Source organism: Lagopus muta, chromosome 3 (assembly GCF_023343835.1).
Source record: "Lagopus muta isolate bLagMut1 chromosome 3, bLagMut1 primary, whole genome shotgun sequence".
NCBI lineage: Eukaryota > Metazoa > Chordata > Aves > Galliformes > Phasianidae > Lagopus > Lagopus muta.
Window position 1 is genome coordinate 51,767,389 of NC_064435.1, and position 16,390 is coordinate 51,783,778.

The window sequence follows — 16,390 nt, forward strand, 5'->3', positions numbered from 1 at the left end:
GATGGGCCGCGCGAGGCTCCGCCTTGAGGGAGCGCCCGGCCGGGCGGTGACGTCATCGCGTGACGCTCCCCGGCGCGGCTGAGGCCCCGCCCTCCCGTTTGCCGGCCGGCGCGCGCTGCGGGCGGAGAGCTCGCGCCGCGTCCTCCCGCCCGAGGAAACGGCGGCGGCGGCGGCGGCGGCCATGAAAATCTGGAGCTCGGAGCACGTCTTCGGGTAGGGGGTGGTGAGCGGGCGGTAAATGGCGGGGGAGGGAGTGCGGCCGTAGTTACCCCGCTGCGAGCGAGCCGCGAGGAGGCGAGGCGGCGGCGGCGGCCGCGGCCGTGGCCGTGGAGGTGTCCTGTGCGTCCCGGCCGGCTCTGTGCTGGAGCCAGGGCAGTCGTTATGTCGGGACATGTACGAGCTCCCGCCACAAGGAGATACGAACGGCCCGTCCTGCCGTAGTGGAGCTGCTCCCGTCCCGGGAGTTTGCGATTACCGAAGCTTGATGCTCTCTCAACTTTTTAAATAGAAACAATTCCGTATTGAGAAGAGTGTCCGTAACAACAATGCGTGCTAACAAGCTGATGGAAGTAGAAGGGGAAGCACAGGCTTAAGGCTGCAGAGTCGATCACAGAATGATGGAATGGTTTGTGCTGGAAGCGACGTTTAAGATCATCTAGCTCCAACCCCTGCTATAGGCAGGGGCATCTCCCATAGACTGGGTTGCTCACAGCCCCATCCAGCCTGGCCTTGAGTGCTTTCAGTGTGGGGAGACATTCACAGCCTCACTGGGCAACCTGTTCCAGCGTCTCACCATCCTCACAGTACAGTCTCTTCCTAATATCTACTCTAAATCTACCCTCTGCCAGTTTAAAGCCGTTTCTCCTCGTCCTGTCACTACCTGCCTTTATAAAAAGGCCCTCCCCAATGGGATGTGGTCTCTCGAAATCTGTTTCTTTATTTTGAACTTCCTGATTGCTTTTATTTATTTATTTATTTTTGACTCCAAGCGGATAATTTCTGTTCTCTTTTATTTGGTGTGCTTATAATTACAGTAGAATTTAAATTGGAATGGACTTCTGGCGTCCACCTATTCCAGCTTCCCTCTCAGAGCAGGGCTCACTTAACTGTGGGGTTTCTTTGTCAGTTGAGTTTGGAGGCGGGTGGAGATTAAGCAAACTCTGTGGTCATCCACCCTGATGCTACATTTTTTATATAGTTAATTGGAACGTCACATGTAGTAGTTTGTGACTGTTGCCCTTTGCCCTTACTTCTGTTAGTCATGGGTTAATCATTCCTTTCTTTGTTCTCCATAAAGGAATATATGTTGTTTTCCTGTTTGCGTACTAACACTTCCTGATGGTTTTTCCAAGCATCACTTAATTCTGAAGGGATATTTGGGAGCTTGTAAAGTTGTACAGCACATGCCGTGTTAAGAAAGCCGGAGCCCTGATTTAGGGTTCCCGAATGCTTGCAAATAAATCCAAACTAGTCATAAATGATTGTCTCCTCTTTCTCCAGGCATCCCTGGGATACAGTGATCAAAGCTGCTATGAGAAAGTACCCCAACCCAATGAACCCATGTGTAGTAGGAGTAGATGTCCTCGACAGAAGCCTTGACAACCGGGGGAGGCTGCACAGCCACCGTCTGCTCAGCACAGAGTGGGGATTGCCAAGTATTGTAAAAGCGGTATGGTTTGCTGAGGGTGTGATGCATTTGTGTGTCGTCACGTGAACTGGCACTGAATTCCAAGTAAAAACTTGATTTTTTGGGAACGCCATCCACAAATATCACGTAAGCTGTGATCAGTGTGGTGCATAGCAAGAATGCATGGTAGGCTGCAATATGCGGCCTGTCTGTGCATGCCTTCTGAGCTGGTCTGTGTCACTCTGTATCGCTGATGCAACATAGCACCCGGTAGTCTTGCCACAGATAGCAGTGGTTTTGTGTTTGTGAATTGTACTTCACTTTTCAATTATTTTTTTTTATTTTTTTGTCTTTCTTCACTTTCAGATTTTAGGAACAAGTAGAACTCTGACTTACATTGAGGAACGTTCTGTGGTGGATCCAGTGGAAAAAAAGATGGAGCTTTGCTCAACTAATGTGAGTGACAGCTTAAGAAGCTTCTGGTAATTAGTGATGGAGATTAGATATTTTGTCTCTCTTAACAGTGTGGCAATGAGTTTACATCTTTCAACAGAAGGAGGCAATTTCCAGGTGCCTTTATTTTTTTTTCCTTCTTCCCAGGAATTCTTTTGAGTCAAGGATTTGTGACTCTCTTAGTATAAGACTTTCTCAGGATGCACATAATGTTTCAACTTTAAAGCAAATAACATGTTCTGCTTTATACTGCTGTTTGCAACTGTTTGAAATGCCTTTTTCTCCACGAGTGTAAAGGAAGTATTATGCTGTGTTTTGCTATCCTGGGAACTTGCAACTCTGAGATTTGAAGTAGAGTTATCTGTATGGGAGAGAGCCTTGTCTTTGCATGAAAGGTGTTTGCTTTCCTTGCTGTTAATTGTTGGTACACGCAGAATAATGTCATAGTGGTCTTGGTCTTAAAGAGCCTTTCTGAATTGCATGCCATAAATCAGATATGGTTTGACATTTAAAAGAGAGCAAATGGAAAGCTTTTGTGCAGTTTGCTGTTAATAGGAACTTTGATACAATTACATCTATGATAGGACAGTATGCATCACCCTTCATAGGTCTTTTTATCAACTGTGTTCTGGGTTTTATGCTCTGCATCTGCTGCTTTGTCTTTGCCTTTAAATTGAGTGCTCTGCTACTTAACAGTGCTGTCAGTAATACAAAAGTGAAGGATGATATGTGAGAATTTCACATCTTTTTTTTTCTCTTTAAGATTACCCTTACAAACTTGGTGTCTGTTGATGAGAGACTGGTTTACACACCTCATCCTGAAAACCCTGAAAAGTAAGTAAGGGTATTTGTATGCTTTTTTGTGTATTTGAAAAAATATGGTAGGCAAATTCAGTGTAAGTATTAACTTCTCTTTATTCTCTTACAGAACTGTGCTAACTCAAGAAGCAGTTATTACTGTCAAAGGCATTAGCTTGAGCAGTTATTTGGAAAGCTTAATGGCAAACACAATATCTTCTAATGCCAGAAAGGTACATATCCTTCAGTTTCTTCTCTCTCTCTCTCCACCCACACCTTTCCTTTTGTGAAAATAGTAATTGTCAAGCATGTGTGCTGAGTACTATATTTAATTTCTTTAAACTTTGTGCACAGAATTCCAACTCACTTTTTTAGTACCTCAGGAAGTAGAAGATAGTTTACCAAAGGATGAGAAGGTTTCGCTCCTAAATCTTTATTCTCCACCTAGAACACCAGAACAAACCAACGTCTATATGTGCATGCTACAGCTACACATCCCAGACACATTAAGTTTGTTTTGTCTTGGTTTTTCGAAGTACATTTTTAAACACTAGCCATTTACTGGAGTTAGTGCTGGTAGTGGATGGATGTAGCTTCCTTTTCCACCTTTTAGATCTGGGTTTAGCAGTTGATGCCAGCATATTTTCTGGGCTTCTTTGTGAGTTGCTCCAGTTCCTATCTATTATTAAGCTGTCTCTTTGCCTTTGGCTGAAAATAATGCCATGTCTGCAGAGGCCTTTGTAGGTAACACTACACCCACTCCTCTGTCTCGCGCTTGCCTTTTCTATTTGGCTTGCAGCCACAGAGCTGAACTTCAGCACAGGCAGAGTTTCAAGGCTGCTTATTTCCAAACAGTTTGTTCTGTTCTTCTTCTTTGGGGGAGGTTGAGAGGTGGGAAGGAAGTGGAGTAAATGGAGATGTATAGGCATCGCTGCCTAGTGCCAGGATGTGTGCCACTGAAGTGTGAGCATATGCTCTGCATTGCTGGGAGAGACTCAGCACACTGAGAATTTGGCCCAGGCAACTTCTGTTAGGCCACAGATCCTGTGCTTTGGCCAGCCCTTTGCCCCTGGGAGAGATGCTGCTTGATGAAGGCAGTGTAACCCAGCATGACTGAAGTCATGAACCCACTAGGTCAGGGAAGAGGAAGCCCCTTCCATGTGCTTCTATAAACTTCAGAGGAAAACAGGTGAAAACTGGGGGATGAGTGACAGACAATTTTTAGACACCGATGAGTAACACTGAGTACTCTCTGTGTTTGACAGTCATAAATGAAGTGTGTTTTGGTTAAATTACAGTCGTCTTCCGTTCAGTTTCCTCATAAAAGTCTGTGTGAGCATTTGTTCTGATCTTGCAATGGTAGTCTGGACCCTGGCTCATAACTGCACTTCAGTCTAGCACAGCACTGCCTAGTTGGAGTGGCCACGTCAACTGGGCATGCTTAAAAGCACTCCTCTCATCTGTCAAATCTGCTTAGCTCTATTGAATTGAGAGAAGGAGTATTTAATGTTATGTATTATGTGCCACCTGTGTGAAAGCTGAATTTTTTTTAGTGGACGTTCTTCTGTTCTGCCATTTTCAGATAACAAACTGGCTCATGAGGTTCTTACAAACAAAAAAGATCATCTTGTCCTGCCCATTTCACTGAAGAGTCTCTTTAAACCTCAGCAGGAGTTAGTAGTCGCAACCCTGTCATTGCTACCCAGTAGCATAGCCTGCTATCACTGGCTCTTCTAGCATGCAGTGCTACGCTTCTGTATTCTTAGCACCTTTCTACAGCTTCATGACAGATGCTGAAAAATGTACTGTTGTTCTTAAGAAATAGGAAAGTGCAGAGATAAATATTGAGATGTTGCTCTGAGGTAGAGATGGGAATGAGGCAGATGATGCATTACTGTTGCACTGATAATGAACAAATCTTTTGCCACATGTTGTGAATCTTTTCTGTGTTACTCCAGGGGTGGGATGCTATTGAGTGGATAATTCAAAATTCTGAAAGCGCTCTAAGCTAGCAGTTCTCCACATCTACAGTTTGTACTAACTAGTGGTAATGTCAGCATTCTTCTTGGTACAGCGTTTCAGCTCTCTAGCAGATGTGTGCATGAGTTGTCGTGATGTGAACGTCCTGAATTAACCTGCATGTATGTTTTATATATGTTACGTACAGGAATGGCAAATGTGTTCATTAGGGAGTAGATCAGACATAGGTCAGTGGGCAGCAAACCTGCTGCAGCCACAGCCTCTGCTTCAGCTGCAAGTGGAAGCGTTGCTACAGCTAGCTAGGCACATCAGGGAGCTCTTCTACCAAACATTGGTTTGGGTTTCGCTCCCTGTGATTTCAGTGTGTGAAACAGGTACCTGAAGGAATTAATCCATCGTTCAGTGACTGGAATTGGCGTCACAAAAATGAAGCAGAAATTGATAACACTGATTTCTTAAAACAGATTGCCTAGCGAGGGTGATCTTCTACATAGTGAAATTGGATTTGGTTTTTTTACATCTCAGGAATATTGTTGCCCTTCTGCCAATTTCCATGGAAATCTGTACAGTGTTTGCAGCTGGCAGAATACCAGATTCCCGTGGTGGTTTTCATTGCTATTGTTAGTTGTCTTCTTTTTGGTAGTGATGTGTCCCCTCAGCTATGCGACTATGACAAAAGCTGACTTCAAGGCTGGGAGGACAGAGTATGGTTGCTTCTGATACCTCTGTGGATGGTATTCTTTCCACTAGCCGGTGAAGCCTGTCTCTGTCATTCCTGTATTAGCTTCTATTTCAACTAATAAAATTCCTTTTTTTAGAAAAATCCATTCTGTTGCTTCTCTTTGTTAACAACATAGGGATTTTTTTTACTGCTTACTTTGAGATCAGTGTATGTAATGAGTGCTTGCTTTTGTGTTCTCATTCCACTAAGCTTTTATGGCTGTTTCTCTAGAAAATGTCAACCACAGGGGCTCAGCATTTATCAGTCACTTGAAACAAATCTACACCTGCAGCATCTGGTCTACTGAACCCATCACACTGCTAACACATGCAATGAAAACGAGTATGCATGCTTGGTTATGAATATGCTTGCTTAATGAGCTACTTACTACAGATATTGTTGTACAATATGAAACTTTATAGAACAATCCTCTGTCAGATTTCTTAGTTTTCATTTTAAACTGGGTAGTTCTGCAATGCTTGGAGGCTTTATGTCTTGCTAAGATTTGTAATTGCATTTCACATGTAGAATCCTTCTGGAGTTTTCCTTGCTGATATCACAAGTTTTTTCTTAGCTACAAATTATAGCGTGTAGCATAGGAAGAATATACAGACCTAGATGGTCTTAAAAGCGGAAGGAAATACCTTGGTATTCTAGTTGAACATTTAATTTTGTCTTAGCATTTTAGTTAATATATTTATTTACATAACTGGGTTGGTTCATTGTCAGGGCCTGAGAAGAACCTCAGAATTTTTGTATTGAGCATTTTCTATCTACATCAAAGCTGTTTGACTTTCTGACAAGCTTTCTTTGCCTGATTACATCAGTGTAAGTCATTGCCGTCTTAGGGAGTTCTCTGTGCCAGCGTGTCATCTAAGAGAGTACGTTTTAACCTGACTTCTAAATACCCAACATATGCTTGCAGGAAGGAGATCCCTTCCCTCCACCCCAGCTTTCTTCCTGGAGGAGCACTGGGTTCAGCTCCCTCATGGCTAGTTACAGCTTGTTGCTGCACAGTAGCCTGCTTTTGTCTGGGTGTTGCTACACATGCTGTGCTGCTATTCCCTGCTCTTGCACAGGCTATAGAAATGGTTCAAGTATTCACTTGCTGAGGGATGGTCAGTTTGGTGCACAGGCAGAAAAGCTCACAAAATAACTCATACTCTTCTAAGGAGTTTTTCCAGCAAGCCATACTGGACAGTTCAAAGCGCTGGCCAAGGGTTGAACACTTGGTAGGTGGGTAAGGCTTTTCTCTGTGTAAGGACTTTGTGTTAATTCTGTTAGTCTCTGTGATACAAAGAACCTGAAGAAAACCAGAGTCAGCCTTTGACTCAGCTTGATGAGAGTCTTGAGACAGATATACTCTTATTCATAGTAAAACTATATTTCATTTATTATATTAGAACTTGCACCCTGAGCCTGGGCTTTCAGTATTATTCCAGGATAACATTTCTAGTGTCATAAAGCATTTTCACAAGAATGTGTGTAGGCTTTGTTCTGACTTTTTCTTTTTTTGGGAGGTTTTCAAGGTTATTTGTGCAGATTCTCACTCATGCTTAGTGGTTTGGAAGGGACACAAGAAATTGGCTCTGGGCATGTTATTAAGCTTTTGTTCACCGTATCACCTATCCTGCATGCAATAAAAGCAGTATATCAGAGTTGAGAGCAAAACTCTGTGAGGGGAGAGGAGGTTCACCCCTTTTCCTCAGTTCCAGCAGGAGCCTAGAGCACCTGCACTCTTGAAGGCTCTTTGGGCTCAGAGCCTTTGCTTCAGACTAGACTTGAGAGGGTGCCAGCTACTTGCCATGCTTTCTACTCCCTACTCTTAATAAGGTATGAATGATAAAGGTATCTTGGCTTCTCTTTAAGAAAAAAAAAAGCCTTCATGTTTTCTCTGGCTGATCCCATCTGCTTGTTTTGGCGAAAGCTGTCATCTGGAGACTGTGGAACTCCAAGGTCTTCCACTTGGACTTAGCGTGGTGGTTTCACCAAGATGTGCAGCTGAACTCCAGCATAATATTCTATCCCTCCTCAAAGGAAGAAAGGGAGAAAATACGGTGAAAAAGGCTCAAGGGCTGAGATAAGGACAGGGACATCGCTCACCAATTACTGGTGAAGGCAAAACAGATTCAATGTAGGGAGATTAATGTAATTTATTGCCTATTACTAATAGACGAGAAGAGTGAGAAAGTAAAACCAAGCCAGTGTTGCTCATGTCTCAGCTCTGGCCAACAGCAGGTCCCTTTTGGGACAGCTGGAGCTGGCACTACTCTGACAGAAGGCAGCTGCTGGGCTCTGCACAGAGGCCATCCCTGCAGCTCCCTGATACCAAAACCCTGCCACATAAGCTCAGTGCTCAGCTGGTTGAGATGGTTTCCTATTTTCCTAATTGTGTGGCTGAATGCTCATCTTGAGGTGCAGCTTCTAGGGGGTCTTCTGAAGGCAAAAGACTTTTGATGTGCTTATTCTGCTGAATTCTACTGCTTTTACTGAAACGCGGGCTATCAGTGCCAGGCTTTGAGGTGTGCCCTACCCATTCTGAGAGCTGAATGTCCCTTGATAGAAAAGATGCAGCTGTGGTCTCTGCATCCCTTGCTTTATGCTGCTTAGTGGAGCTCAGTGCAAGGCCATCTCTTCAAACTCTAGCTCGAGTTCAGATCAATTTGTTGCTATTTCAGTGAGCACTTGAAGGCTATATCTTTCTTTGTCCTGGATCTTCTCAACAACTGTCCATATACAGCTCTATTAATGAGTATGAGAACAATATGCAGACTCTTCCACAAATGTACTGGTCCTCTTAAGGTGGTGGGAGCAGCAGACAGTAGAAATAGCAGTTCTCTTTCTTCCAGGAACTGAACTGCTGAGTGAGGCTTTTTGCATGGGAGCACTGCTGTGGGCTCACACCAGTATTGCATTTACCTCCTGCATATGGATTACTCAAATGCCTTTGTAGCAAAGTTTCAGTAAGATGAGAAATAATCAATAAAATCCCGTTTCAAACCGTGGAGGATGGGGAATTTTAAAACTAGTCTTATGTCTGACAGAGGAAAAACTATAAACATGAGCAATGGTGCGCTATTTGCTCTGATCCTGAACTCTGCTATTTCCTTGGCAGGGCCGGGATGCCCTGGAGTGGGTGATCAGCAAACTGAACACAGAACTGGAAGAGCTGAAGTCAACGCGTGAGGGCATAAAACCAGCCATGGCAGCAGCATCCACAGAGAAATAGTAGCCAAAAACACAGCGAGTAACTGATTGAAACATTTCATTCTGCTGTCTCGATGGCCCTTCCAAGACTCATCTGCGTATGTTTTATATATTTATAAGAATATTGGATCAGCAGGAAGGTAACCTCGTCTTTCATCTCCCTTCACCTACTGCAGATTACACTGACCTCCTGCAGATGCTCTTTTCACTTAAACGATTTCTTTTCAACATTGATAACAAAACGTTCAGCACATTTAAATCTGCCTAAATGTGCCTTTTGTAACAAAGATTAAGAGTGTGTTATATTTGATACCATCTTTTTCATACTCAAACTTGGAAAGAACTCATGTTCTCCAAATGAGCATTAGTTCTGTGAAGAGCTGAGAGCACTGTCTATTTTGTACTCTTAAAACCATTTAAAGGGAACTACGTGAAACAGAGCACGATACTCTAGAATTAAAGATGCCTATCTAGAGAATCATCCCCAACAGCTGAAACTTGTGTTGCGCTGACTCTTGTTATGTTGCTTAATGTGCTGTCTGAACGTGACACACAGATGCTTTACTTCTTAGGTGTTTATATCCAAAGAGAGTTTCTATTGATGTTATCTGCCTAAACAGGCTTTTTCTTTTTTCTTACTTTGTGGGGAGAAGGGTGTAATTTATTTTCATATTTATTAACTTTCCCAAGTTCCTCCCCTCAGTAGCAGAACAGGAGCGGGAGGAGCTGGGGAACACGTGGGTTATTTATCTGCAAGAGGGTGCTTGCAGGCTGCTGGAACAAAGAGGCTCTGCTGTTCTCTGCTTCTTGCTCTTCCTGCAATCTCTGAGCTGAGGGAGAGCTGGCTGCAAGAAATGAAGAGCTCAAATGAGAACTTTGAAATCCAAGCGGCAGTGCTTCATCAGTGTGTGTTTTTTGTGCTCCAGAGGGGAAGAACAGAGCACAAGAAGAACTGGGCTCTCCTTTTTGAACGCTCTCTACGAACGACTGACTTCTGCTGTAATGCATTTTTTCAACACTTTGCCACGGTGGTACAAATGTTTTTAGAAATGTTTTAAATGCTTCTGATTGTCTGATTCTAATTCTGATTGTCTAATTCTGATTCTAATTGTGGAGATTGCCTCTTTGAAAATATGCAGAGATACTTAGTGGTAACAGTTCCAGCTTTTGTCTGAGGTTCACAAGACTTTTGTACTTGGTCCGGGAGTAGCTGGTGTTTCTTAGATAGCCCTCTGTTGGGGCATTTTACATTGTGGTTCTTTTTGTGCACACACAGACTGAGATAGATAAATGTTGCAAAGTTGTTTGCTTGCTCAGGTGACAAGCATGTGTTCAGGGAGCTGTGAGAGCATGAGGAGCTTCTTAAAAAAAAAAAAAAAAAAAAAAAAAAGAAATGTTGGTCACTGTTTGGATCTGGTAATTTAAAACGTCTGTGTACTTAAGGGAAATCTCAGAGTTTGTGTTCTGTTTAGCTTGAAAGTGAACATTAATTCGGATGTAGGTATAGTGTAGGTAAATGACATGGTTCTAATAAAGAAACTTAATTTACATTATTAGCAATTATTTGAGTAGCTAATATTTGCATTGCTCTTCTTCTGTGGACCTCAGGCTTTTCTCAACTGGGCACAGGGTGTTAGACCCTGACCTGGTAGCAGCTCCTTCCTGTGATGCACTGTGGATGGCTTTGGTGCTCATTGTTGCTGTGGCACTTCTCAAGGGAGTGGTGCTGCTTCCTGTGTAAGGACTGCAGGAGCTGTCCCAGCACCCACTGACCTCTGGTAGGAAGGGCAGAGCAGTGATGGCAGAGTTCTGAGCAGAACAGGAAATGACTGTGTGTGTGTGTGTGTGTGTAAACCTGATCTGCAGCATTCCCATAGTGCTTATGGGAGATGATGAAGCCTCAACTGTGAGGCAACAGAAAAGTTTTCTTGAGGTTCATGTATTGATTTAGTTCAGAGGAAGAATTATCTAAAGCTGCTTCTTACACCAGACGTGCTCAGTGTTGTTTTAAATATAAATGATTTGCGTATGGCACCTCCCAGCACTATCTGCCATCTCACAGGAGTCATTGCAAACACCTTTGTTGTCCCCAGAGCCAAACTTGGCTGCTGTGCTTTTTGGATCAGTACTAGCTGTGCATCAGTTTGATCAATTTCTTTCCTCACACTTTGCTTCCTTCTTCCAGAGCAAATCTTTACTCTCTTGTGTAGCAGCATCTCCTTTCTGTTTCCTTTCCCTGCTGTAGATTTGGGGCTGATTTCTCTCCATGTCATGCTACAGGATCTAGACAGCGAAGTGCTTGGTGTTTCCTTCTCTGCTGCCCCCCCCTTGGCACGGGTCAGCACCTTGTCTTGGGCTCTGAGCTGAAAGGAAGAGGGCAGCCCCTTTGGGGAGGAAGGAGACTGCTTTCTCCCAGAGGTCAATTCTAGCTCCTGGCAGCCTTTCCGCAGCTGGGAGGGCACTGCTGTTTCTCACATCATCTTTGGGGTGTGTGATGCTCCTGCAGCCCTGGGCTTGTTCTCCCTGTGACTGCTGGTGCTGGCAGTGTGTACAGGTGGGATTTGTGTGTAGCAGATGAAGTGATTCTTAATTTTCTGTAAGCTTCTGTGGAGAGTTTTACTCTTCTGCTTTCTGGCTCATTGAGATTTGCACACAGAGCTTCCACTTCTGCCCTGACCATGTAAGTCCTGTCCCTGGGCTCTAGTGGGTTGGTAGCTCTGGGTTCAGCCCAACTCTACAGAGCTGGTTCTAAAGCACGCTGCTTCACACTCCATGTTCCATCACTGATGGAATTTACCTTTTGGGGCAAAAATCTTTTGGGATTTCATATCTTGTCCTTGTACACCTGTGACTGATGTCCGCAAGTGGAGCAGTCGGTGGCACCGTTACCATTTTATATCTCCTTAGATAGTGAGCTATGACGGCCAGGAGTCTGCAGCGTGTCTCTGTATGCCATGGTACTCTCTATCTATCTAAAATAAATGACAGCCTTGGTTATACCTTCTGGGTGTACTCCTGCAATACAAAACAGGCTGTCAGTGTTCAGAGCTGTCTTCAGAAATACCATCAGTTATTCCGTGCTCAGGAACGCTTGGACAAGGCTGGGGCTTCCTAGAGCTCAGAGGGAGCCACTGTCTCACTGCTCAGCGGTGTGTGGTTGCTCTCTGTCTGCACTTTGATTGCATCTGCTGGCTGCCTCAGTGAGCAGTAACACAGGGAGGTGTCATGTGCAGTGACTGGCTGCGACTTGCCCTGTTGCCTGGCTGCATGGGCAGTCAGTGCTGTTCTCATGGGCCATCAAGTGTTTTCCCCTAGTTCCCAGCCGCGGTTCCAATGGCGTTCAGCTGTTTTCATCAACAAGCCCTCGCCTGAGGAAAAGGTTACCTGTTCTTCACAAAACTGTAAAGTACAACAAAGAAGACAGAAACTTTGACATTTGCTCCCTCATGAAGAATTAGCACAGATAAAGACTGTAATGGAAAGGCATTTTATTTTCACCCAGTACCACCCCTCCCACTATAAAGGAAATAACGGGGAAAGGAGAAATAAGCCCACCAACCGTCCCCAGAAATGACATGGTCACAAGAGCATTTGCAAGGTCAGGCGTAGTGCATGGGAGCACCGCAGCCAAGCCCCGCTCGCCATTGCAGCAGCGGCAGCACCAGCCCCAGTGCTGCACAGCTGTGTGCCATTCAGCTCCGTGGGCCCCCATGGTACGTTCGGACAGAGCTCGGGCATCGTAACAAAGCTACAAAAATAAGATTTTAAAAACTGCTGGGAGGAGCTGACCGTGCTGCCCCACGCTCAGCAGTAATTCACTCTAAAATGCCTACAGAGCGCAGACTGTCGGAGGGGCTGAAAGCATTAACTCTAACGAAGGTAACAGCCAACACGTGTATAAATAGTTTTTGTTTTTAAACTTTGTGGAAAGTTAATTCCCGTTGCATGACTGATGGAGACTTCCTAAATATCAATAAATATATTACACATATTTACAAGCTTCACCCCAATACCAACATGGTGCTGGGCCCACAGAAGCTGTGCGGTGCCCAGGGCCGGTGCTGGGGGGGGGGGCTGAGGCCTGGCAGCTGCCAGGTGCTGCCAGCTCTTTTGCCCCACGCCCTGTAAAAGGGGAAAAGGGCATGCGGGGCGCCCAGCCCTGAGCAGCCTGCGGTGCCATGGGGGAGTGGAGTTGGAGCAAGCAGAGTGTGTGGCCAGGGCATTTCCAGGAGAATGATCAGAATAGCAGCAGGGGAAATTCAGAGCGAGAGTTCATGCGTTCACTCTCAGCCTAGTTTTCCTGATGCACAATGCAGCGAATACGGGGCCTGCTTTTGGCACAGGAATGAGAAAAAGTGCAGATGTGACTGAGATGAGGGGCCCTCCTAACAGCAGTGGCTTTAGGCAGCCCTGGCCTCCTGCCTGCCTGCCCATAGCTCACCTCATGCCACTGCTCTCCATCTGCAAAACTCTCATTTCCCAGGGTGACAATGAAAGAAAAATACGGGTGGGTGAGTCTGTGCAGAGGTGTAGGGAGCCTTTTTGTGTGCTTTTCAAATCAACGTACAAATGGTACAGATGGTGGTGCAGGCCCTCCCCAGGCTCTGCCAGCATGAGGTCCGTGTGGGACAGACACATTGCTGGAATCCACAGGGCCGATCCAGCCCCGCTGCTCCGTGCAGCTCTGAGGTATCACTCATGATTAATCCTTAGTGTAGAAATGTTAATAAATAGATCTGAAACTTTTCTGCTATGTCCTCCTATAATACACTGCTATAGAGATATTAAATATGCCTCAGGGTATTAAAAAATGTATGAAAAAGTTACAGTAGTTGATTTTCAAGTATTAACAACTTGACTATGTTAGTTTTAAACACCAGAATGATCCAGACCCAAATTATAGATTAAACTCTGGTCAAGCCTGCATTAAAAAAAAAGTATTTCAACTTAAAAAAAAAAAAAAAAAAGTGCAAAAAAGCATGCGATGGTGTCAGCTAACGGTGTAGCCCTGTTGGAACATCTCACCCAGTGGCCTGGTGTTCTTCCATGGGCAAAGCAAAGAAGGAAAAAGAATGAATCAAGGAGGGGAAATGAGAGATTGCTCCCAATCTGGGACAGCGTCACCCAAAATCTCAGCAAAACATGGGTCCCTGCAACCAACTTACGGCCCCAGCAAAAATGGGGCTCTCAGTGGGCACACTGCCAGCAGAGCCGTAGTGGAATTTGTGCCTGCTAAGATGCACACATCTGCCCTCCTGTCCCCTGAGCGACCCAAGGAACAATGCTACAGGTGCTCCAGTAGCACCAGGAGCCTCTCTTGCTTCCCATCCTTCCCATCTGCTGTACAGCTCTTCCTACCACCAGAATTCACTACCACCAGTACCTGGCATCATACATTCAAGTAGGCAGTACACCCCTGGAGCCTGCCCAGAGACACCCAGGGCAGCACTGAGGCCTCAAAGAGCACCAACCCCATGATGAGCAGCTCTGTCACACCTTCTGCCCCAGGGCCCAGACACCGCAGTCCCATGTTGGACTCTGACCTCGGAGCAACAGAAATGGTTCAAAGAAGGACTGCTCGGAGCACAGCCACTCACACCAGTGCCTGGTGAGCTCTGAAAGCAGGATGTGAGCATTGCTAGCTTGGTAATGCCAATATGACTTACTGCTTGCTACTGCACTAGCACTGACTTTGTTAGATCGGGTTCTCCGTTAAGCACACATTTTAGCTCAACTCCAGAGAATGATTCAAAGAATGGTTAAAAAAAAAAGACTGAAAGCAAGAAAAAGCTTTCTAGTTTCAATGCACGCATACAAAAGAGGCAACGATTGCAAATTGTTGATTTTCTCCCAGTGCAAGCAGCTGACCTGCTGCATGTCATTCTGTCCAGATAAAAACACAGCTTCTGCATCTCTGGAAAACATGGCGGTAGGAAACTCTGTGACTGAATGCAGATCCAAGCCAGTCGAGTGAAATGAAGCAATGGAAGAACAACCCTGTTTTGGTGACCTCTCCTACAGACGATGACCTCATGAAGACAAAAGCAAAGAAAAAGGCACAAGGCTCAGATCTCATTGATAGTTCTCTCAGAGGGGCGGTAGTCAGAGGTTCCTGGAGATGACATATAGAAGGACTGTGTCTTCCTTTTTAACCTGGCTCGCTTGTTGGCCAGGGACAGGCTGCGCCGGCTCGAATTGATGATTTCTGAAATGAACTTCTTACAGTCCACGCACACCTCCATCGTGCTCCAGTCCTCCATTAACTCTTTGGGAAACTGCAGCTCTTCGTGTGACTTATCCACAGATTTGGACCTTGAGGCCAACCTGAAAAGCAAAACAGCAGGACTGGTCTCAATATGCAGCAGCATTGCAGAGAGCACCCTGGGGCGCCTTCAGAAAACAGCAAAAAACAACTGGATTCAAAACCTTTCTGTTTCCTCCTATCCCAAAAATGACACCTGGCTCAGCAAGACTGCCGAGTCACCAGCTGGAAGTTTGTGTGAAGTTGGGCAGTGTGCCCAGGCCCACGGCCAGGCAGCTTCTGGAGACCTCCAAGGAGAAGACTCCTCAGCCTCTGGGCAGCCTGTACCAGTGCTCCGTCACCTGCACAGCACAGAAGTGCTCCTGGTGTTCAGAGGGAACCTCCTATGTTCCAGTTTGCTCCAGTCCTGGCACTGGAGTTTGTAACTCCAAGAGGCATTTCCAGTGCACACAGGTGACCACAGTTGCCTCTCACCTGGGCATGCTCCGCAGTGACCGGTGGTGGCTGGTGGAGGGCTTCTCTGGCCTCATGAAGCTTTCTCCTCGCTGCAAGGTGGAAGGTCCCAGTGAGAAGATGGGGAGAGTGGAATATGGCTTTGATGGCAATCGCATCTGTTGAGCACAGAAGGAACACGTGATATAAGAAAGATGCAGTATCATTTCCAAAGATGACAGCTTTTCAGAAAGGAGTGAATCAGAAATGTGTTTACTTACCTTTTTGCAGCACTGTGAGCATACAGGCCTGTGTAAGAAAATGAAAGCCTGAGTCATTTAACTGGGCTATGCCTTAATGACATCAAGAATAAGGAATAAATACCCCAACTCCTTACCCAAACACTTTTGTTTTAATGTTTCATCAATATAAAAACTTAATCAGAACATGAAGCCAAAAGTGAAGAGGAATACTAAACAAGAACTACAGCTACAAAAAGAAAAAAGGGGGAAAAAAGGGGAAATTAATGTTTCTTTTACTTTTGATCAAAAATCAGAGAATCCTCAGAATTGGAAGGGACCCTTAAAGGCCAACTAGTCCAACTGCCCTGCAATGAACCGCGACACCTGCAGCTACATCAGGTTGCTCAGAGCCCCATCCAGCCCAGCCTTGAGTGTCTACATGTTGGTCTTATGATCACCTTCATTGTAAATCTTTCCTTATATCCAACCTAAATCTCCCTTCTTTAAGTTTGAAACCATTCCCCTATCACAACAGACCCTGATAAAGAGTCTTTCAGTCCAAGGGAGCACATCACTTACAAAAGATCCATTTTAGCATACTTACAATATTTGTTTTTAAACCTGGACTGTTAAATGAAAACAGTCAACACTATGCAGCATTTGGGGTG

The 16,390-nt window shown here is 45.1% G+C and overlaps 2 protein-coding genes across 7 annotated transcripts in view; one reads left to right on the plus strand and one right to left on the minus strand.

Annotated features, from left to right (window-relative positions):
• Positions 1-48: 48 nt before the first annotated feature.
• PRELID3A (PRELI domain containing 3A) lies at positions 49-9,276 on the plus strand. Of its 2 annotated transcripts, XM_048939163.1 has the most exons (7): positions 49-213; positions 1,501-1,669; positions 1,994-2,083; positions 2,844-2,914; positions 3,009-3,111; positions 4,837-4,925; positions 8,695-8,807. In XM_048939163.1, exons 1-6 carry the CDS (start codon positions 182-184, stop codon positions 4,888-4,890), a joined length of 519 nt encoding a protein of 172 aa, XP_048795120.1. In that variant the 5' UTR covers positions 49-181; the 3' UTR covers positions 4,891-4,925; positions 8,695-8,807. The 2 variants fall into 2 exon arrangements, with proteins under 2 accessions (XP_048795120.1, XP_048795119.1); XM_048939162.1 differs by lacking the exon at positions 4,837-4,925 and having other exon boundaries at positions 53-213; positions 8,695-9,276.
• Positions 9,277-10,150: 874 nt separating this feature from the next.
• Positions 10,151-16,390, minus strand: part of SPIRE1 (spire type actin nucleation factor 1) — a 125,371-nt gene continuing 119,131 nt past the window's right edge. For all 5 annotated transcript variants that reach the window (XM_048939138.1, XM_048939137.1, XM_048939139.1 and 2 more), the window contains 3 exons: positions 15,762-15,789; positions 15,523-15,659; positions 10,151-15,110 (listed from right to left, as the gene is read on the minus strand). In XM_048939138.1, coding sequence (XP_048795095.1) covers positions 14,852-15,110; positions 15,523-15,659; positions 15,762-15,789 — 424 coding nt within the window. In that variant the 3' untranslated portion in view covers positions 10,151-14,851. The remainder of the gene's footprint in view (positions 15,111-15,522; positions 15,660-15,761; positions 15,790-16,390) is intronic.

Excerpts from the sequence above, each read along its gene's own strand:
- PRELID3A (XM_048939162.1), top strand. The coding sequence starts at position 182 with ATGAAAATCTGGAGCTCGGAGCACGTCTTCGG. Across the intron at positions 214-1,500 it reads AGCTCGGAGCACGTCTTCGG|GCATCCCTGGGATACAGTGA; the intron begins GTAGGGGGTGGT and ends CTCTTTCTCCAG. Across the intron at positions 1,670-1,993 it reads TGCCAAGTATTGTAAAAGCG|ATTTTAGGAACAAGTAGAAC; the intron begins GTATGGTTTGCT and ends CTTCACTTTCAG.